At 38.5% G+C, this 21,783-nt stretch overlaps 3 protein-coding genes across 6 annotated transcripts; 1 reads left to right on the top strand and 2 right to left on the bottom strand.

Annotated features, from left to right (window-relative positions):
* Nucleotides 1–38: 38 nt before the first annotated feature.
* Nucleotides 39–4,408, bottom strand: LOC122861882 (protein max-like). 4 transcript variants are annotated; one of them, XM_044166899.1, is made up of 4 exons: nt 4,203–4,408; nt 2,745–2,852; nt 1,494–1,632; nt 39–1,362 (listed from the first exon to the last, which is right to left on the bottom strand). In XM_044166899.1, the coding sequence occupies exons 1-4, from the start codon at nt 4,236–4,238 to the stop codon at nt 1,166–1,168; spliced, it is 480 nt and encodes a 159-aa protein (XP_044022834.1). In that variant the 5' UTR covers nt 4,239–4,408; the 3' UTR covers nt 39–1,165. The 4 variants fall into 4 exon arrangements, with proteins under 4 accessions (XP_044022834.1, XP_044022836.1, XP_044022835.1 ...); XM_044166901.1 differs by having other exon boundaries at nt 1,494–1,617; nt 4,203–4,406; XM_044166900.1 differs by having other exon boundaries at nt 39–1,350; nt 4,203–4,396.
* A 2,055-nt stretch (nt 4,409–6,463) lies between these two features.
* LOC122861459 (sodium/bile acid cotransporter-like) lies at nt 6,464–14,547 on the top strand. Its single transcript, XM_044165900.1, has 6 exons — nt 6,464–6,699; nt 10,009–10,445; nt 10,630–10,834; nt 11,366–11,544; nt 12,710–12,909; nt 13,054–14,547. The coding sequence occupies exons 2-6, from the start codon at nt 10,057–10,059 to the stop codon at nt 13,107–13,109; spliced, it is 1,029 nt and encodes a 342-aa protein (XP_044021835.1). The 5' UTR covers nt 6,464–6,699; nt 10,009–10,056; the 3' UTR covers nt 13,110–14,547.
* On the bottom strand, nt 13,605–21,779 carry LOC122861456 (sushi domain-containing protein 4-like). Its single transcript, XM_044165893.1, has 11 exons — nt 21,579–21,779; nt 20,786–20,927; nt 19,108–19,299; nt 18,640–18,831; nt 18,043–18,234; nt 17,272–17,466; nt 16,774–16,965; nt 15,833–16,027; nt 15,586–15,718; nt 15,023–15,414; nt 13,605–14,941 (listed from the first exon to the last, which is right to left on the bottom strand). Exons 2-11 carry the CDS (start codon nt 20,901–20,903, stop codon nt 14,916–14,918), a joined length of 1,827 nt encoding a protein of 608 aa, XP_044021828.1. The 5' UTR covers nt 20,904–20,927; nt 21,579–21,779; the 3' UTR covers nt 13,605–14,915.
* Nucleotides 21,780–21,783: the final 4 nt, after the last annotated feature.

The following is a 21,783-nucleotide window of genomic DNA, read 5'->3' as shown; positions in this document are numbered from 1 at the left end:
AGCTATAAAATGTTATTAAAAACATGTTGAGTCACAAATACATCCCAAATGGATAAAATAGTTTTATTTATAGTCTCATAATAAAGGTATGCCTTAACTTGCAAGACAACCGTTGGCAGTATGTACAACATACCTGTAATTTCCATGGAATGGAACAAACAAATATTGATTACATACACACTAATTTACCTCTGCAAAAAGGAAAAAAAAAAAGAAAGATAAACGTTCCCTGCACAGGCAAATATTTCAAGGGAAGGCTTTTCTTTGCAGAGCTGACACCATTTAAGAGTATACAGTGTTATATACTACACACTGAAATGGACTTCCATTAACAAAAATAAAAGGTCACTGCCCTTTAACTGCATTGTGTAACATTCAGTATTAGGGGATTTTTTTATACCCACAGTTTATCTGATAATAATAAAAAATAGAGGAAAATAAACAGTTGAACCTATGGAAAATCCACTAAATCAGCAGGTCAACTTGTTCATCCTCCTGTGTTCTCTGGAAAATCTCAAGCCAAACATAAAGGAGATCAGACGTAAGGGTAAGAACTCAATTTTGATGCATCACTATAAATAGAGGGATTCATTTGATACACAAACATTTTCAGAGACAAAAACTTCAGCCACCTACACTGAATACAGAGGGTTGCATCTTGCATAACATACTTGTTTGTTTGTTTGTTTGTTTTTCAAAACCAACTTCACATTCTTTTCTGGAAAAGTATGAATATTAAAAAGTAAACTATCCCTAATTACAATTTTGTCAAAGCTTGTAAAGTCTCACAATTCCAACAGAGAAAAACTTTCTTTTTTTTTTACTTTTATGTAGCTTTACTAAAGCCTCATACCTTGTCATCTCCACATTTGATTAGGAATAGTTATCATGAGGTTTGAAAAGCATAAAGTCCTTCAAAACTGCAGAGCTGCCTCACTTTGGGGGTCTTGAAAGTTGTTGCTGGGCCACAAAAGGAGTGACAGGATGCTTGCCAGGAGGAAAAAGGAAAGTAGAAGCATTTTATACATAATAACACCTCTCTCACACAGTCTCCACCTTGTCTCTGGGACTGGTGTAAGTAGGCGGGATTGAGTGCGGACAGGTAAGAGGAGTCGGGGCTGGTGGGCAAAAAGAGTCTGTTTGGAGAACCCGGGGGGACCCGAGTCTAGCTGGGCTCCACGCGCAGCTTCTTTCTGTTGGGCGGCTCGTCTGGCTCTGATTCAGAGCTGGAGTCAGACCCTCCGTCGAAGGCGGACACCGCGCTCCCTTTACGGTTTGTGTACAAGCTGCTATCAGAAGAGTAGTTTGTCTGGAGCTGGGTGTTCCCCTTGGCCTTCTCTAGTGCACGTACTGCAGTGGTACCCACAGACAGAAAGACAAAAAATACTGCTGTAAATACCACTCTCATCAAATATTACATACTGTAACTGAGAGACTACATCACACTTTGTTGAAAAAAAAAAAACCCCATCAACAACAGTTCCTCCACTTACCCTGCTGCTCCAACAGTGCGTTCTGCTTCTTTAAGTCATCAATGTCTTGCTGGTGGGTATGGTTTTTTCGCCTCATGTACTGGATGTACTCAGTGGCTTTGTCTAGAATCTGTGCTCGGGAAGCCTGTTTGACAGAGTTCTGTCAGCAAAAATTTCAGAGAGCCATGGGACAATGCTGCAGTGTCTATTTGTACAGGTAGAACATGTTATGCAGAGATCACAGTGTTATACAGTACATGAATGTTGCAATTCATTTTCAGTCTGGATTATAAAGTAAGGGTAAAACACAGAACTATTCCAGGGGTCAGCAACTTTGGTACATGTGCTAACACTGACATATTGCAGAATAGTTCCTAGCACAAAAGAGGGAAAAGAAAAACTGCAATATTTTCTCCATGTTAAAGCACCATCACGCCTGCATACTGAATTATGCCACAGCTTGTTGCACTTTTCATATTTAATTTGAATGATTTACTGACTTATAAAATAGACTGTAGATACATACATATCTCTCTCTACCCAGCAGTTAGGTGACTAAGCTGTTAAACGGTTATGGAGCTGTTTTCCAACTGCTTCAGTGGTCATTCCAGTTGTGTCAAAGTTTACAGAGGATATAAATTAGAGAGGATATAAGAGAGGATATAAATTGGTTTGTGACAATGATTCCCAGATATTGTGGGACAAATAAACAATCTTAAATCTCAGATTGCAACATGAATGTTAGGCTGTTTTGGACATGGATGGATAGCTTTGCTTGGCAAGCTATCCATCTTTTAAAATTACAGCACACTGTTCTCCTTCCCCTAGTTTAGAGCTCTAAGAGAACTGTCCAAACAGAACACCACAGAATAGCACTGGTATATTACCGACTGGTATATTATGGAGCTGGAAATGCAGCTGATGAGCTGGAGACTTGCTGCACCTGCGGTACCAGAGAAATGCAGCTGTCTCCTGAACTTTACATGGCTTGTGCTCGCAGTCTTCAGGTCAACATAAAGTTCTCACACATTACAAAGGTGCTTTGCATATATGCACAACAAAGTTCAGTTTTCCTGCCTCTACGGACATGCAGGTTTGACTTATGCCAATAGTCAGCAGGCATTAAGGTAGATGAATTGAGGGTCATTTTACCTTTGTTTACCTAAGTTTGTTTATTAATATAATTTGGAATATGTTGATGTGGCACAGGCAGCTGACATGAGTTGTGGCTAGAGTTATGGAATGTAGAAAACGAATATATTTTCCTCTCACCTTCTCCCCTTGTAATGCTGGCACAGAATCTCGTAAACCGTGAAAGCTGTCTTTAATATGGTCCCTGCGTTTGCGCTCAAGCGCGTTGTGATGTGCTCGCTTGTCTGCCTGCAAAGGGACAGGTAAAGTGTGTAAATCTCATTTTCCTAACATCATACAGCAGGAACCTGTGGCCTAGATATAATGTTTACAAGCATGTCATCTGTTTACACAATCTCAACTGAAGATGTGCTGTTTGCTTTTAGCTGCTTAAAGGGTTGTACCAGCATATCCTGACTGTCTTAACACTTTGCCCAACAATGGTCCTTGAGAGGAACTCAATATCGACACCAATGTCTACCTTCTTTCTGCTGCACAACAAGTGCAAATAGGACACTAGAGACGGCTGTGTTCATGTTTCTCGTAAAAACTTTTCCTTGAGAGGTTTGCCAATAGTCAACCTTGTGTTCTAAAATGATAAATAAATTACCTTGTACCTTGTTCAGAATTACCCTAACTGTAATGCATAGAAATTGCCCTCATTTTTTAATTATTATAAAATAATTTCCATAATAGGTTTGCTGAGAAACCCAATGGAATCCTGTCCAGAATGACCCTAACTATAAAATTTGACTTACCCTTTAATTTTCTCCAAAACTGTACAGTAGAATGACTTCAGATAGTCAGTGTCTTACTGAACAAGAGTTCATTGAAAATTTTTATAGTTTAAATATGAAGAATTTTTTTTTTTATGTTTAACACTGTAGTTTGACTTTCATAGTTCCCACGCATTCTTGAACATCAAAATCAAGTCCTTTTCCAGGCCCAATTACCTCAAATTCAAGGCAGAGTTTGAGACAGGGATCAAGGTTAATTACTGTTACAACACTGAGACTTTTTATAATGAGAACTAGCAGGCTTCACAGAAGCTCACAGACAACAATTAAAAAGTGAGAGGCTTGAATGTATTAACACTTCTCAACACAAACTTTCAAGGATTTCAAGTACCCGTGGGAACCCTGGACTTTGAAGATGACTGTCTCTTAAATTTTCTCAGTAAAATAATTTCCGTTTATTCGTAGTCGGGGCCATTCTTAACCTGATTGTATACGTCCTTTTTTGGCCCCTCCCAGCACCCGTACCGTAATTGCATATATAGATGCGCGACAAATTCTAAACAGCGACTGGCTTAACAGGGTTTTCGCGAATGACGGTTCACTTGGCCGTAGTTATACGACGTAATTTATTCACCAGACTAATGTGCTCGACTTTTATGTACAAGCCAGCCCGCAAACACTCCAAAGAACATCTTTTTTTTCTCTCACAGCTCAGTTCCTATTTGTCAATCTAGTGTTAGCCAAGAAACCCAGCTAGCTAGCTAGCTAGCTCAAGCAGATAGCGTAGGTTGACAGAAATGTGAAAGTTGCTGTCCGTCTAACAATTTGGCTAGCTACTTCTAGAGGAAACTAAACCACATACATCGCTGTCGACTTCGATGTCATCGTTTTCGCTCATTCTTCGGTAAAAATGTATGGGAAAAGAAAACAAGCAGCTGTCAAAACAGTGCAGCGACAACTGGAGGCAAATAACAAAATCTTGCACGGAGCTTTGCTACAGCAGATACATGACGACCAACGGTTCACTACACGTGATTCGCCTACACATGGACGGGAAAACAAACAGCGCATGCGCAACAAAATTGGACCTCTGGGTAATGAAGTCATTCGCCAACAGACAGCCAGGTTTACGCGTTTGCATCGCTGCTGTTTCTCGGATTTGAACTACATTTCCCATAAGCCCACGTATTTAGACGCGCCCACCAACATATACCGTTATCTCCTACAAGTTGCAAACACAGCAGACCTTCAGTGTAATTACTCAAGTGGATCATAATGTTCTTTGTTATATAGTTATACAAATATATTAGAAACAGCATTTCATTAAATTGGCATGAATAAATCAGTGATGCCTTACACATATACAATCATATTTCATGTAACATATTCTCCTTAAATATGCCTTTCATGCAAACATGATTCTGTGTTAAGGACCAAAATGCATTGTGCTAGTCTGCTGTTTCAGTGGTCATTGTCAGCAGGGTAGTGTGCTACAATAACTAGGCTCTTCTCCCAGCATAGTATTATGAGGCCAGATGGTTGCCTAGCTCACTTTGGTTGCCCTCCCCCACTCACCATCCATGGCTGCACACTTGCCTCCATAAGACCTTTAAATAGCTTCTGCAGCAAGCCATCATTGCTTATAAACCTACTGCAGTATTACAAAGATGTGCATTGTTATCAGGAATTTGTTTTGCCTAATTTAAATAAGACAGCAGAACATTGGCTGTTTTTCATTCTTAAAAACAACATGATGAACACCTCCTGTATGATCTTTATGTGTGTGCTTTTTATCATTCCATATTTCATTCAATATTTAGACAACAGAGGGTGCAGGAAAAAAGAAAAAAAAAGATGTTCCCCCATGTTGTGTATATAAGAGCATGGAAATCTGTATAAATAATAAAAAGTCATACAATATTAAAAAGTTTCCTAATGGTAAAACAGTGTCAACAAGTTAGTGTACCACTAATGCCAATGTGTTATTAACACATAAATATTGCTTGGTGTGTGATATAAGTCAGGGTACTTTGCTTGTGTTGTGTTTAATTGATTCACCCAGGGATGAATACATTTTTAGATGATATTCATTAAATGATAATATTCTTGTAAAAACAGAGAATTGTAATTTGCTCATTAAGTGCTTAAATTGTCCTCAGCTGCACCTGTTTTTTGTTAAGGTTCATTCATATGGCAACAGGTCTGTAAATGATCTTCATCCACATTTTTCCTTCTCTTGCTGCCAGTTTTCAATTCAGCTCAGTTTTAGATGGTGTCATTTATTAATGGGAATATTTTTATAAATACATAGAATTATATCTTTGATTGTCCTCAGTGCCTCCCCAATCCTTAAACGACACCATTTGTTTTGGGTTCATTTTCTGATTCATTCATTCATATGGCAACAGATCTGCAGATGATTTTCATCAGCCCAAATTAAGCCATCACATCATTGCCCTCCTCTTTCTCTCAGGTGCCTGTGGCCCATCTTAGTTTTTTCATCTTATTTCATCTCTTGCTTTTACTACATGTTTAGTGCTCTTTGGGAAAGGCTTTTAAACTCAGCTGGATGTTTATCCTCTCCTGCACAGCTGTTTTGTTGCATCATGCTTTGTTGTATAAGTTTGTTTAACCAAGACTTCTATGTATGTAGAAGAAGCAAGTTAACACAGCTCATTCCTGTAAGAGATTCCACTGAATGTCAGCACGTGAGGTGCATTGAGATTTTAAGATATGGCCCCTTTTACTTGGATGTAATCTCTACCGTGGCATAGAGATTAGGGCAACAACATTTGAGACTTGTCTAACATATCTGATCTGTTGTGTGACTCTTAAATAAAAGGTCTGGGTGTACAAAGCTCCCCAGTCTCACAATAAAAGAGGGCCCCTTTTAAAAAGACTGATAACTCTGGCAGGCAAACTGAATCCTCTGCCTGGTTGCATAATATTAATTGCAGGTCTGTTTACTCATGCAAGCGAGGCCAAATGAATAAACAGAGGCAATTACATTCTTTCCACATTATCAAGCCAACCGATGTCAAACCTTCCCACGGTGTCCTGAAAAATAGGAACTAGGAAACAGACTATGGATAGGGGCTGACTTCCAGTAACTGGCCTAAAAGGTGGATTTACTAGAATTCTGTGTTAAATGAAATGATTACAGTTGTGCAAGGAGTTACACAGAACATGGTTTCAGTGGTTTGCCCCTACCATGTTTTCATGAGCCCATGTGACAGAGAGGGGAGGGCAGGGACCCAAACACAGAAAAAAGGAGTTAGACACAAGAATGTGATAGGAGATGGAAATGAGTGTGTGAGTGAGCACAGTGAAGTCACAGAAGTTGTCAGCGTGAAATTAAGGTAAGAAAGTGCCTTTATTACTAGTCTATCATTATGATATCTTCTTTTCTGGCACTATTTATTCTTCTTATTATCATCATTATTATTATTATTATTACTTATTATTACAGTACTGTGTACTGTATAGCTACAGCCTGCTCATCCCTCTAACCAGTCTTAACACAGAGCATAGTCAAATATTAAAATGCAGTTGTAGAGTAGTTTTAAACTGAACACTTTTCGTGTGTGTTGTAATAAAAGAATATGTCACCCAGTGCAACAGTATGGCTCTTTATGTGCATTTATTAGTTTAGGCATGAAAGCATATGCTGTATCAGACTACAAAGATAATAATTGGACAACTTAATTTTTGGGTTTGGTCTCTTCAGGAAATTGTAATAAAATGATAAAATAAAGCCATTGTTGCTTTAATTGTATTCATTATCATTTAAGAAGAACTGACTCTCTTTTCAAGAGAAACCACTTTCCCTAAATATGGCCCTCTTGATTGTTCGTTCATTAGTTAACATAGATAGTACGTTTTTAATCCATAAAGGATATGTAGAGGTTTTAAAGGCCTCAATCTAATGTTGCGGCAAATGATATTCATTAAACATTTCTAATGATTTAGCATGAAAGAGGAAAGTCAGACACTAAAGCACAAATGCAGTAAGTTTTCTCTTTCTACATAAAAATGTGTCATTGAGCTGGAACAGTGGACAGTGGCACTAAAATATATAACTATTTTACTGTATAGATATATAAATTGTTATTACATTATATTAATAATACTTTTTGAACAAAACTGACAGCTTTAGATAGGAGAAATGACTGTATAGTCTCATATGCATTGTGTGTGTGAGGTGTGCCTTTAACAGTAGAATTATGAACAAATATACATAGGAAAATGGCTGAGTGGTTACACAGCACTCAACTCACTCAGTATTACATAAGGAGCACAGAAAACTCTGAAACTTTGAAGTTTCTATTAGAAGTAAAGCATCCATGGGACATTTATTGTAGCAGACTGAGGGTTACATAATGCCAGATTGTTGTTTACACCTGCAGATGTAGACATGTTGACGTTGCCTTCTAAAGGCAAATAAAGTAATAATAACCTCAGTTGTAAACCAGCTTTTTTTTTGTAGCTGCTCTATGCAGTTTTGGGGTTGGTGGTCGATGGGGAAAATGTGTTTTTTTCCTTTTGTAGTACCGCTTTAGTCACTTAGAAAGCAAGGCTTAAAAAATTCTGGCATTGCGGCTGGCTAGGCTTCACACCAATGATATTGTGCATTCTTGTATTTACCAATCAACACTTGTATCTGGCTGTAAAACTTGACAGCATAACAAAATCCTCCAGACAGATATAGTTAAAACCAGGTAACCAGTAAAATTGAATTAAATAAATAAATAGCAGGTTATTAAGTAACATTCTAAGAAACAGTAAAGGAAGCAGCACAAGGTAGTTTTCCATTACTTAGAGGCAATAAGCTAATGAGTAACGTGACAGTTCTTCATGTGTAGATCTAATCCATATTGGTTTTTGCCAGTACAACAAATTTTAAATCAGAATCAGAAATACTTTACTGATCCCCAAAGGGAAACTCTTTGTTACAGTAGCTCGCCTTTACGTCAGTGCACACAGGAGAAAGTACTAGCAAAAAATATAATACACTATAAAACACTATAAAAACAGGTCAGAAAATAAATTAAGTACCAGGTGGGTATAAGTATAAGATAAAATTCCAATACTTTAAAGAAGGCATGTCCTTGAGAAACAGCATTTATATTATTAACCAAACATTATATTTGACATTGAGTTAAATGAATTTTATTTCTCACCCGCTGTCACATTTGAACAAATATTTAATTATATGAGGTAAATATCTTCAGTACCTTAAATGATATCTTATTTGACTCTTGCATTCAAGATCATCACAACTTCTCTTTAGCCTACTGTCCACATAATAGGCTTTCTGCAGATTCTGCATCTGCTTTGGAGGGAAGACATGGCAGGAATATTAAGTGTTTCTTGGCAACATGCCTCCTAGTTCCTTTTTTTGGATGGATTCTGATCATGCAACTTAACTTTCTACACAGTAACAGCTGCTATCGGGCAGCAGGCACAGATACTTTAAGGGAAAGAATGAGAAAAAGAACTGCTGCTTACAGGGTTATATTTAGGCCAAGGGTTCATTTTGCCCTAAGGACACGACAGAGTGGTTCTTTAAGCAAACTTGTGGCATTTGGGCTAACCAGAGGCGCAACTGGCAAAAGGGCACTGGCCAATATTTTTGTATATTTAAAGCATAAGTCTGGTGATATTCTATATTTTCTTACTTTCAACAATTCCATTGAAAATACCAAAAACAGCAATCAGCTGATCCTATTAACTATTGTCTGTGTATCCAAACCCTGATATAGCTTATTCCTCTGTGCCATAGGCCCCCCATGTAGTTCAAAAACTATACATGTTCCTATACAACATACAACACATGTTCCTTCATTACGAAGAACATGGGCACTGTAGTTTATTTTGTGTCAAACTCACAAGCGCACCAAATCCGCCACTAAAAATAGTCCCCAACAAATGCACTATTAACTTCTGTTTGAGTAACATTTGTGAATAACCATGGTGCCCAGGTGTTTATGGAAATTATTAATAAATTAAAAATTAATAAAAAATATATATTTGTGACCTGTTTTTTTCTGTCTGTAGTAGGAATGAATTGGCTTGGGGCTAAATGCCACAAAGCCTGGGGAAGATGGAAAGTATAAAGAGATGGACTCACAAATTGATGGGTTTTTTTTCATGGGATTTGTTAACAGTAAGAAAAATATAGAATATCGCCAGCTTTATCTGTCAGTGTTCACTGGAAGAACAGCAATGTTACATTTTCTGAGTCATTTTATTTTAGGGCACACACAAAGGGCAGCTATTAGAAACAACTGCAGCTGAAACAATCATTGCATGCAGGCACTAAAATTGCAGCAGCTGTTACTCTCTTTGCCTGTAGAAGGTGATATTGACATGTGTACATCTGCAGTTTAAATGGTCTAAACTGCTGTTTTTATATATATATTGTCTGTTTAGGATTGTAGTGCTCTGTGAGAATGACCAAAAAAATCCTCATGTGCAACCTGCTAAATGTGAATGAGAAGGTTTACAAGTTTGTGAGTGAGTTATAAGCGGTTATATGAGATGCTTTGCATAAAAATACTGAAGCAAAGACAATTGTAAGTGGAAATGGAATGTAAATGGCTGCATTTATACTGTATATGTGTATAAAAATTTTGCTGCGAATGTATTGAGTTTGCTTTGTCCAACAGGCGAAAGCAACAGCACAGTAAACACACAGTGTTGGCCTGAGTGCCACAATGAATGTGACAGAAGTCTACAACAGGATAGCTAACATCTATAATGAGGGTAATTTCTCTGGAAATGGAAGCATGGATGTCCTGAACGCCTCCCCTAAGCTAACCAAAGCCATCAATACCATCACCATTGTCGTGCTCTTCTTCACCATGATATCCCTTGGCTGTATGATGGAGATTTCCAAAATTAAGACCCATCTCCTGAAGCCAAAAGGAGTAGCCATTGCACTGCTGGCCCAGTTTGGCATCATGCCCCTGGCCGCTTTCTGTCTAGCCAAACTCCTAGAGATGCATCCCATCAAGGCTGTGACTGTGCTCATCTGCGGCTGCTGTCCAGGGGGAAGCTTGTCAAACATTTTTTCCCTGGCCATACAGGGTGACATGAACCTCAGGTGAAAACCTCATTGATGTATTGATTCCTGTCTTGTTGGAAGATTACAAATGCCTACAATAATTTACTACATAAGCTGTGTCAGCACAATTGGCTGTCATACCACAGACTGTCGATAAACAAAACAGACATTTACATTTCAGGCATGTTTATTAATGTTTCTTTTTTCTCTGATACCTTCCTAGCATCGTAATGACCACTTGTTCCAGTTTCGCGGCTTTGGGTATGATGCCTTTACTGCTCTATATCTACTGCAGAGGCTTCCCAGGGCTGGAAAATGCTGTACCATTCGTCGGCATCATCACTACTCTTGTGCTCACCCTGGTGCCTTGTATAATTGGCATTCTCATTAATCACTACAAACCAAACTACACACCAGTCGTCAAAAAAGTGAGACTCCTAAAATGTGCCTCAGCAAAAAAATAGATAACCTGTTATAGATAGGCCTTTTTCATAGCAGACATTTTGTCATAGAAGGAAAACCATAGGTGTTACTAATAACATTCATGATGGCTTGCTTTATTCAAGTGTCTCAGTAAGTCATGACATTGAGGCAGCATGCACAATACTAGGACCTTCAAACTGAAGCAGCTGAATGGAATTCAGCCATCATTAATTTGACTATTTTCACCTGTGCTCATACTACCACGACATGTCAAAATGTCTTCTGTAAAAAAGGCCTACGGGACACAAAGTTGTGTTTACCACAACCATTCATCACATGGCATGGGTGTAATTTGTGGTCCAAGTAGACAGGAAGGCATGTACAACGGTAAGAAATAGTCTTTTAATGTTAATACTAAGAGCAGACCTTGATGCTTCCAGATGATGTTTGCCACATTTGGAAATAGGGAAGTTTCATGCTTTGATGCTGAGATTCAAGTAACATTCAGGGGAGACATGTTTCCACTTTCTCGACAGGCTGGTCTCAGCATCCTGATAATCGTCGGCATCATACTATTCATCCTGTCTGGTATCTACGTCAGAGACAAAATATGGATGGTCCTCACAGCTGATGTTCTGGCTGTGGCTGCACTGATGCCACTGATTGGCTTTATGCTGGGATATATCATGTCTGTCTTATGCAGACTCAGTCCACAGTAAGTGAATATACACTAGATATACCAATCTTTGAGTTAGTAAACAAGCCAGTCTATAACTGTGTCCCAATTACTACATATTAAATGTATACAGTGGGCCAATATACTGTATACTATTTCTCATAGTATACTGTGCAGTATTATGGTATTAGTATTAGTAGTATGGCTACCAATGAAACTTAGAGAAAAGAAAATGTTTTTTGTTCTCTTACCCAAGACTATTATTTAATTTTTTTGCAGCTGTGAGTAGCTCCCCCATTTTGCTTTGGAGAGAATTGTGTACATCACTGGTTTCCATCTTTTGGCTTTTGACTCCTCAAATTTAAGCAATGGTACGAGTGACCCTTCTTCACAGGTTAAAGTGTAGTTGAGAACATGAGTTGTGAACAATTCAACCAAAGAACGATTTTTCACTCTTGGTTTTGTTTAATTTAAGGATTTTTGGCAGCATGAAGAAGTGAAAGTATCTAGTATTTCATGAAAAAAACACAAACATTTAAGAAAAATAATCCTCTTGTGACCCCTCAGTTTAATCTTAGGACCGCCTGGGGGACCTGACCCCCAAGTTGGGAACGAGTGGTGTTTACTATTTCCATTTCATACTATTTTATACTACTCTATACTGTACTTACTACTACATAAGTTTATAAAATATGATGCAGTTATACATTAAACTAGACAAAAGTAAATAAAATTGTTCAAATTAGCACGACCATGACCAACTATAACAGTAAAATGCTACTTACACATTAATGCATCAATATTATTCATCCAATAATATAATATATAATAGTAAAACCCTCACAGGAGCCATTTTTCTGTTGAGTACTTTCACTTTTGATACTTATGTACTTTTATGTGATATTTTCAATGCATTGTATTTTACATTGTAGTATAGCTACTTTTTCTAAGTAAACAACTGTCCCATCCACAACTGTTCTATAGTAAGATTTCAACCAAGATTTTTAATGAATTCTCTAACTGGTTAACAATATGCATATAAAATAAGTGGTGAAACGCTTCATAAATAATAAATAATAAATAATTGAAACCTGGGAATCATTTCAAGCTATTTCTTCCAGTTGCAATAAAACTGGTGCATTTGAGTGTCATATTCAACTACTGTAATATCAAAGCTAATGACAAATGACTCACCTCTTTTTAGATGCAGCAGGACCATCTCCATGGAAACGGGCTGTCAAAACATTCAGCTGTGTGTTGCCATCCTAAAGGTGACCTTTTCCCCGCAGGTCATAGGACCCATGTTTCTCTTCCCACTGATATACATCCAATTGCAGTGTGCTGAGGCCCTTCTCCTGAGCCTGTGCTTCAGATGTTATCAAAGATTCAAGCCACCAGCTGAGGGTAAATGTCACAGCTGCCTGTGTGTTTTTGTAGTGAGGCTGGGAGGAAGGGTGGAGGGGTGAGAAAAGGACATGCACTCTCTCTGCACATTTGTAGCCATCAGTCAAAGAAATCAGAAGTCTATATCACCCTTCTCTTACACAGATACAAGAATATACAACACTGTTGACGTTAAACAAGAGGAAGTGAAGCAACCATGACAGCTTCACAGATGACAACACAGTGCTGGAGAAGGAAACGAACGAGAGCTGAATCCTACCTACTGAGGATGCAGCTATTCAGCCCCCTGTCTCAATATTACCTGCATATTCTTCGCTCAGGCCTGTGATACTGACAGAAAGACTTAGAGACTGTTAGAGAATGTGCAACAACTAATACTTTAATTATCATTTACTTGATCAAGCCTATACAGTGTTAACTACGGGCAGTGCATGTTGAAGTAGGAAGTCAATAATTTAAAAAAATTTATTTTTCATTTTGTATTCAAAATATCTGGTATAAGACGTTATGACTAAAGCCATTTCAGCACATTTTGATGAATATGAATAATTGAGTTTATAAAACCACAATTACTGACGTGTCATTTGCTCTTTTGTGCTATGTGTTATCAAGTACTTTAATAAAAATATGTCAGACCTAAGAGAAAAGTCAATCTCAGATGTGAAAAGCAGTCTGATGAAGAAGGATACAGGCAATTTGAACACCTCAAATGATATTTAATCAAAATGATCGTATGGTATATATACAGAGTAAACTTAACTTTTTACATATATTAAAATACCATCTTCCCAAACCAAAAAATCCATTCCTCAGTCCAAAAGTAAATTCAATGGACAGTGAAAGAAAGCAAACACTGACATTACACTAATCTGTACACCTACTCATTTTTGTGTTGGATCTTTCCAACCATGTTTACAGTGTCACATATAACGTGCCTGCAGTAGGATTAAAACTGAAGCGGCAAAGTGAAAAGACCTACCTTTGTGTGTTTTTTTTTTTTTTTTTAAACTTTATCAAAAGAAGTCATGGCTGATCAACAGCATTCTGGACACAAATAATTTAAATACATATTTCAATTTCCTGTTAAGTTAAACAGGAATTTCCAAGCAGCCTGCATAAAAAAAGAATAATATTTTCCGGTGTACAAGTGATGTGTCTGACAAAGCCACACATAATATCACTAAGCAGTGGAGGCATTTAATGTACATTCATTTTTAAAATTCCTTATTTTACATATTAAACATACCTGTGCATAGAAGTGGAAAGCTAAGGCCATTGGGAGCAAGGGTATGAGTATGAAGAGAATACATCAGAACTCTTTGCAAGAATGAAATGTGTTGAATGAAGTCTCATAAAGTGTTTGCCCTTAATCCAATGAAAAACACAGCAGAGTGAACTCAACAAGCAGCCTTAAACTGTACAGTGACATGTGGACTGGAGTGAGTCATGATTAATAACACCTTAAATAATGATCTATTAATCAAAAAAATCTTTGAAGACAATGTTGTATGTGTGCATGACTTAGGTTACCTGGCCTTCATGAGTCTTTGCCAGTATGTGTCTTAAATGGAGTGATATGCAGTTAAAGAAAAATAACAATAAACAAGACACTGATGAGATTATCAGCTCCCAAAATGAGCAGCTCTGCCTATTCATTCAGTCTTTTTTTTCAACAGCCTTTAAGACACACTCCTTCAGAGGTGCCTGTTCCTTACTGTTTTTGTTCTACATTTTCAAACTGAGCTTCAGACATTAGATGTACATACATAGTGTAGGAATTCCTATAAAAAATGTAAGCATGTATGTACATGTGAATCCCTTCTCTGCTCTCCTTTGGGATGGTCAGAGGAACTATTTTGAGTGACTCACAGCTTCACTCAAAGCCTCTTCAGTTGGGCTCGTCTGTGTTGACAGCTGTGTTGACAAACTCTCGAGGCATCCCATCACCAGTACAGCTCAGTAACAACGCTGGTTGTCTCGGGTAAGTCCAAAGGCTGCAGCATTTTTCAGGCCTCCTTCAGCAGTGGCATATCTGTAGTCAGCAGACAAACATTTGCATCAGTACAAATGGGGATATTAAATAAGGAAAGAGTGTGTCTGAAGGGGGCTTTACCATCAGAGTAGTCCATCTCAGAGTCCAGAGACAGGCTGTGTTGGTCGCTGCCTGCAGACGGCCTTCTTTGTGAGGATGAAGGAGCTGCAGCACCTGCATGTTCCAGAACCCAGGTAGAGGATGAGGGTGAGGGTGACGAGGAGGATGTGGACGGTGGTACAAGGTGGACCACAGCCATCTCCGACTGCTGCTGTTTGAGGGATGAAGGCCTCGACGGGCCAGCCTCTGGCGCTGTGGCATGCTGGCCCTCAGACAGCACTATCTGGACTCGAGACTCCGAGCTGAGGGCTGAGGCTCCACTACTACTCACAGCTTCCTCATATGAGGGCAGAGCCACCTGGACTCCTTCCACCATGATTGACACAGGCTGGCCAGACACACCCTGATCCCGTCTAGGTGTGGGGGACCAGAGGAAAGGTAAAATCTGTCAACTTGTTACTTCTATTCTACTAGTTTCCTCGATGAAAAGTGCCTGCCATAGCCTTTGGTTTCAAGTATAAGATGCACAGGTGTTACTAATAAGATGTTAGTAGTGAAAAGCATGATTTTGAGGGCAGACTCACCGATGGAGGGACTTGATTTTTGGCTGCAGAAGTACAAACAGCACCACCAGGAGCAGGATTAGGGCCACTGAACTGGCTGTGGATGCCACTATGGACAAGGCAGGCATCCCCAATGGTAAAGTTGGATTTCGGTCTGCAAGGCAGATAAACAGTTGACACAGCTATGTGTAATGAAATTACTGTAAATATTTATTTAATGGTCCAAATGTGTCATCTAAATGACACATTCATTCATTCATCTTTTTACCTTGCTCCATGAGGCAGCTGAGCTTCACTTGGCTGTCCCATTCCCCATACTGACAGGTAAGGTATTTATAGTCTCCCTTCAGAATATAGCCTTCATCACAGAAATATTCAATCACAGTGCCATGAGAAAGTCTTCCGCATGTGGAGGGGTGGCAGGTGTAGCCCCCGTTCTCTGGCTGATATGGAGGCTGACATACTGTCCATGGAAAGAGAGGAAAACAATTAATACATCATCTCCAGTGGTGTATGTTGTTTCACTAAGCTATCAGCGCTAAACTGGTTTGAATCCTATTTGAAGGACAGGGACTACTTTGTGTCGATCGGTTATTACACATCTTAGCATACAAAAATTCGGGCCTCTTCTGTTCAACATCTACATGCTCCCACTAGCTCACGTTCCGGAAAACAACGAAATCACCTTGATAGTATATCAAAAATTAAAGGACTTATGTCACTTATCCCGGTGTTTCTGTAATAAAAACTTACTTTGTCTCTATCCATGGATGTTCTGAGTATGCTACAATCTGGGCAGCGTGTCAGTCATAATATGTCTATTTTCATTGATGTTGATTTAAGACACAAAATGTGCCTCTAACCTTGTGTGGAGTTGGTTTGTATGACCAGAGCCCCAATAGGTCTCTGACTGCATTTATAGGAACAGTTAAGCTTGTTTTTGCTCAATCCAAGTCAATGTTATTAATGTAAACAAACTGAAGGTGGTAAAACCACAGGTGTACATTGAAATACAAACAGAAAATACATACAAGATGAAACTGAAATAAATACTGATAACTAAATCAAAATAAAACATAGTGAAAAATCTTAAACTATAATACACCTAATGCAGATACTATCTATTCATTCAGGTTACAGTGATACCAGGTGTAAAGAGATTTTATGTTGCCTAGAGGCAGACGGTACTATGAGAAGGTTTGTCTTTACCACCACTGCGTATACAGCGAGGAGGTTCAGAAGACCAATGTCCCAGTGTGGTGCAGGTAAGAATGCTGGGTCCGTCTGGCAGGTAACCAGGGTCACAGCTGTACTCCAGCACTGTGCCCACAGGGAACGAGCTCTTGTTGGTGTCTGTCAGATTAGTTGAGCCATGCTGCACCGTAGAAGGTCTTATACAACCTTCAAACAGGGACAACAGTCAGAAATACAGTTAATATCTGTACTTAAGTCTTTAATAATATAGGTTTTGTTTATATAGCACTTAAAACAAAGTGCTTTACAAAGGCAAAAGGTAGAACAGAATTTAACCGATAAAAGTTAAAAAAATAGAACAGAATTACTGAATCACTAAAATAAATAAGAAAACACCTTAACATAAAAAGGGTTGCAGTCTGTGAGACAGGTAAACATCTGACACGGTTATCTGTATAGAACTTTGTAATTATTTATCTAATAGTTCAAATGTGTCAGCTAATCTACCTTTACCTTTCTCCATGAGGCAGCTGATCGGCATTAGGTTGTCCCATTTCCCGTATTGACAGGTACGGAATTTATAGTCTCCCTTCAGAATATAGCCTTCATCACAGAAATATTCAATCACAGTGCCATGAGAAAGTCTTCCGCATATGGAGGGGTGGCAGGTGTAGCCCCCGTTCTCTGGCTGATATGGAGGCTGGCATACTGTCCATGGAAAGAGAGAGAAACAATAAATACATCATCTCCAGTGTATGTTGTTTCACGAAGGTATCACTTTGTCTTATCTCGGTGTATCTGTTTGTTAATAAAAACTTGCTTTGTCTCTATCCATGGATATTCTGAGTATGTTACATTCTGGGCAGCGTGTCAATCATAATATGTCTATTTTCGTTATCATAGTTGCTGGATGTTGATTTAAGACAAAAAAATGTGCCTCTAATCTCTTGTTGCGTAGGTTTGTATGACCAGAGCCCCAATAGGTCTCTGACTGCATTTACAGGAACAGTTAAGCTTGTTTTTGCTCAATCCAAGTCAATGTTATTAATGTAAACAAACTGAAGGTGGTAAAACCACAGGTGTACATTGAAATAAAAACAGAAAATACATACAAGATGAAACTGAAATAAATTCTGATTACTAGATCAAAATAAAAAATAATGAAAAATCTACAATACACCTAATGCAATTACTCTCTATTCATTCAGGTTACAATGATACCAGGTGTAAAGAGATTTTATGTTGCCTAGAGGCAGACAGTACTATGAGAAGGTTTGTCTTTACCACCACTGCGTATACAACGAGGAGGTTCAGAAGACCAATGTCCCAGTGTGGTGCAGGTAAGAATGCTGGGTCCGTCTGGCAGGTAACCAGGGTCACAGCTGTACTCCAGCACTGTGCCCACAGGGAACGAGCTCTTGTTGGTGTCTGTCAGATTAGTTGAGCCATCCTGCAACGTAGAGGGTCTTATACAACCTTCAAACAGGGACAACAGTCAGAAATACAGTTAATATCTGTACTTAAGTCTTTAATAATGTAGGTTTTGTTTATATAGCACATTTTAAGACAGTGTAACAAAGTGCTTTACAGGTAAAGGTAGAACAGTGTTTAACAGATAAAAGAGTTAAAAATCTAACAAAACATTTAATAACAATTAAAATAACTAAGAAAAGAGTGTAACATAAAAATTTATTTTGAAGAAGGTTAAAATGAAGACAATAACTTCCACAGCTGAGACTGTTGATGTATTAAGACTATCTCTTTGATGGACTGATTTATCCACAAAAAAAAACTTTTTTCCCCCTGGCATTATTTTGCTGACAGATAGGTGTTTACGACCAATACATGAACCTACTGATAGATCTTAGTTTGAGGACTGACCTTGGCTCACACAACTGATCTGCATTGGGCCATCCCACTGTCCATCCTGACAGGTCAGGTAGTTATAGTCGCCACTGAGAAAGAAGCCCTCATCACAGAAGAACTCAATCACAGTGCCATGGGAAAACATTCGACAGGGGGATGGATGGCAGGTGTAGCCCCCATTCCCAGGTTTTGAGAGGGGTAGACATGCTGATTTTTGGGGGGACGACACCAAACACAACATGTAAAGTACCAGCTGAACTTTAAAAGTGACTTGTGTTGTTTGTTTGTTTATACCCTTAGCAAAATTTGCTAAAAATCATTACAGAGACTAAAATGCCACATAACTAAAATGTGAAAATAACTAAAAGTAAAGCAGTTTTTACTTATGAGAGAAGGATTTTAAATTAGGCTAGTTGCTCACAACACAGTGACTCCTCATTACTTCACAGATCAGAAAAGACAGTGGTTGACAGAATATCTTACCACCACTGCGTATACAGTGAGGAGGTTCAGAGGACCAGCGTCCCAGTGTGGTGCAGGTGAGGATGCTGGGTCCGTCTGGCAGGTAACCAGGGTCACAGCTGTACTGCAGTACTGTGCCCACGGGGAACGAGCCCCTGTTGGTTTCTGTGAGGTTTACCCAGCTGTTCTGGACCATATATGGCCTCACACATCCTAGGAAGAGAAAACCAAAATAGAATAAATTTTGTGAAACTGCTCACAACAAATATTATCAGCCTAGTTTGATATATTTTACCCAGTGAAGCCACCAGTAATACAGACACCGAATGACCTATGGTACCCATCTGTACTATATACTGTATTCTAATTTATTGGCTCAACAACAAACACTATAATCACAAAGCTTATAATGTTCTTTTTTTTGTTAAGGTAACCAGACAGGTATTGATTAAACAAAATAATATTTTTTGATTCTGTAATTTGTGATGTTGCATTACATCACATTATATTGTAAGGTGTTCATGTTGGTGTGTTCCTTCTCCCCATATCCAGATATGGGGGCAAAATCATATGAACAAATGTATGTGGCTGTTTGACCACATTTTACAACAGTTTTTGGCCAGTAATACTCAAACTTATGACAACAACTCAAAAAACAACTTGTGCAAGAGGAAAAATCTACTGAGTCTGCTCGACCAAGAATTATGTGGCTTTCCTTCAGCAAAAGATACAATTTTGCTTTGGTTTAAACATAATTAAATATTACAAAACAAATTATTTAAATAATACTTCCAAGCCTCACTTGTAATCTGCATTCCAAATAGGCCATTAAGTAGAAAATTCTGGTCCCCATGGTAAATCGTGTTTCATATCCACAATTATTCTGCATGTTCATTGCACCAAACAAAAAAATACAGTACCAATAACAATATTCTTACAGCCTTACTGCTGGGTTAGTAATATCAACAAATCAACTAATTTAAATTGAATCTGGAGAGAATGAATATGTCATGGTAGTCCTCCTATTATACTAATATCGCAATATTGTGTGGAAGTGGAAAATTTGGTTTGAGAGTGGTGAGAGAGTTAAAGTCAGTGGGTCACCACAGTCAGAAGGATTAATCTTCAAGAGACCAGAAGTCTACTGTACTGTGATCTTTTTGCCAGAATAATGTTTTTTTCCCTTTTTTAAACATGACTGTATAATAGCCTCACTGATTCAAAAACAAGTGTCCAAAAGCTTTTAATGTATTCCACACCTCTTCAGATTGCCTAAGCAAACATAAATCCTGAACAGTTGAGCTCTTCCTTTACAGCAAATGTTGTTCGTTATATAGTTAAATGATACAGTTCATATGTACACTATACAAAAAAACAAAACACATTAATGACACTGACAGCATATGATATTTGGGCAACATTATTATGTCAGGTAGTTATAGGGCTGTTTTGTTAGGGCTGTACTATTACTGAAGATAAATCTGCTGGGAGAAACTGGCATTTGTTGAAATCAATGTTAAGAGGGAGTTGATTACGCCTCTCCTGTGCAGTAGAACAAACAATACATGCTCTACCCATTTGGTCTATGTGATGACAAAGCTGATTTAATAATGTTTCTTCAGCCAGAAAAAAGAAAGGTTGATACAATACAGACATAATCCATAAAGCTTTGTGTACAACCATAAATTCTGCTTCTTACCTGACCCTTGCCCAGTGGACAGTACAGTCAGTACCAGCAGCAACGAGAAGGACCGTTTAGTGGCTGAGGTGTGGGCCCAAAAGGCTTTTGATATTGACTCTATCATTCCATTGCACATCTTCCCCTCCAGAGTCAACTCAACCTGGTATAATCAGAAAATCATGTAATTACAAAAGGTATAAATATATCATGATAAAAAAGCAATCCCTCATAGCCTTGACCATATGCTGACACCTGCCTGGCGCAGGTACTCTGCAGAGCTTGGACAGCGGCCAGCGAAATGGGTGTGATTGTGGGACAGTGGTACAATGACATTACAAGCCTGAGAGAAAAAAATAGCAATAATAGTATAAGCATTTAGCAAGCTAGCGGAAATTAAGAAACCAACGCCAATTCCTCATTTTAATAACTTTAATTATGAATGTTAGCGATGCAATAACTAGCTGATTACATCCCCCACATATAAAATATAACTGGTTCTGAATGGTTCCGTCTCAGCGGCTGGTTAGCGTTACACACCCATTTTCAGTGCTTAGCTATGTTCGATAACGTTAACGTTACAGAAAACGAGGACAAAACAGAGGATATCACATTAACATACCGAGAACATAACGCTGATAACTAGCTAGCTACTGTGCTACAACCTATAGAAAATTAATATCCAACAGAGCACATACCAAAGCTGACTTTCATTGTTAGGTTCGCTAAGTAACCTGAGATGATCAATATTAGCCTTTTTAGCTTGCTTACGCTAGCTAGACATGAAAATGCTTTGTTGGTTAATGTTACATACCACAAAACACGGCCTCGAAACCTCCAACCTCGCTTTCTCACACTGTAGACATTTATCACCAATATCTCAGCTACACCGAAGACATTTAAGGTTGCTGTAGAAACAACAAAAATATGATTTACCGAGCCGAGCGGTACTACTACAGCTAACCGCTAGCTAGCTCCCTAATGGCTAGCTTGATACCCGCTACGCTACCTAGCTGCAT

The sequence above is a fragment of the Siniperca chuatsi genome, linkage group LG15 (assembly GCF_020085105.1).
Source record: "Siniperca chuatsi isolate FFG_IHB_CAS linkage group LG15, ASM2008510v1, whole genome shotgun sequence".
Taxonomy (NCBI): domain Eukaryota; kingdom Metazoa; phylum Chordata; class Actinopteri; order Centrarchiformes; family Sinipercidae; genus Siniperca; species Siniperca chuatsi.
Note: the sequence above shows the minus strand (reverse complement) of the source record. Positions and strands in the feature narration are given on the sequence as shown.

Coding starts and splice junctions, on each gene's coding strand:
- LOC122861882 (XM_044166899.1), bottom strand. CDS start 4,238: ATGAGCGAAAACGATGACATCGAAGTCGACAGCGAT. Junction 2,853..4,202: donor ACATCGAAGTCGACAGCGAT/GTATGTGGTTTA, acceptor GTCCCTTTGCAG/GCAGACAAGCGAGCACATCA. Junction 1,363..1,493: donor CGCACTGTTGGAGCAGCAGG/GTAAGTGGAGGA, acceptor TTCTGTCTGTGG/GTACCACTGCAGTACGTGCA.
- LOC122861459 (XM_044165900.1), top strand. CDS start 10,057: ATGAATGTGACAGAAGTCTACAACAGGATAGCTAACATCTATAATGAG. Junction 10,446..10,629: donor CAGGGTGACATGAACCTCAG/GTGAAAACCTCA, acceptor ATACCTTCCTAG/CATCGTAATGACCACTTGTT. Junction 10,835..11,365: donor ACACACCAGTCGTCAAAAAA/GTGAGACTCCTA, acceptor CTTTCTCGACAG/GCTGGTCTCAGCATCCTGAT.
- LOC122861456 (XM_044165893.1), bottom strand. CDS start 20,903: ATGTGCAATGGAATGATAGAGTCAATATCAAAAGCCTTTTGGGCCCAC. Junction 15,415..15,585: donor AAAATCAAGTCCCTCCATCG/GTGAGTCTGCCC, acceptor CCCCACACCTAG/ACGGGATCAGGGTGTGTCTG. Junction 14,942..15,022: donor TGAGATGGACTACTCTGATG/GTAAAGCCCCCT, acceptor TGCTGACTACAG/ATATGCCACTGCTGAAGGAG.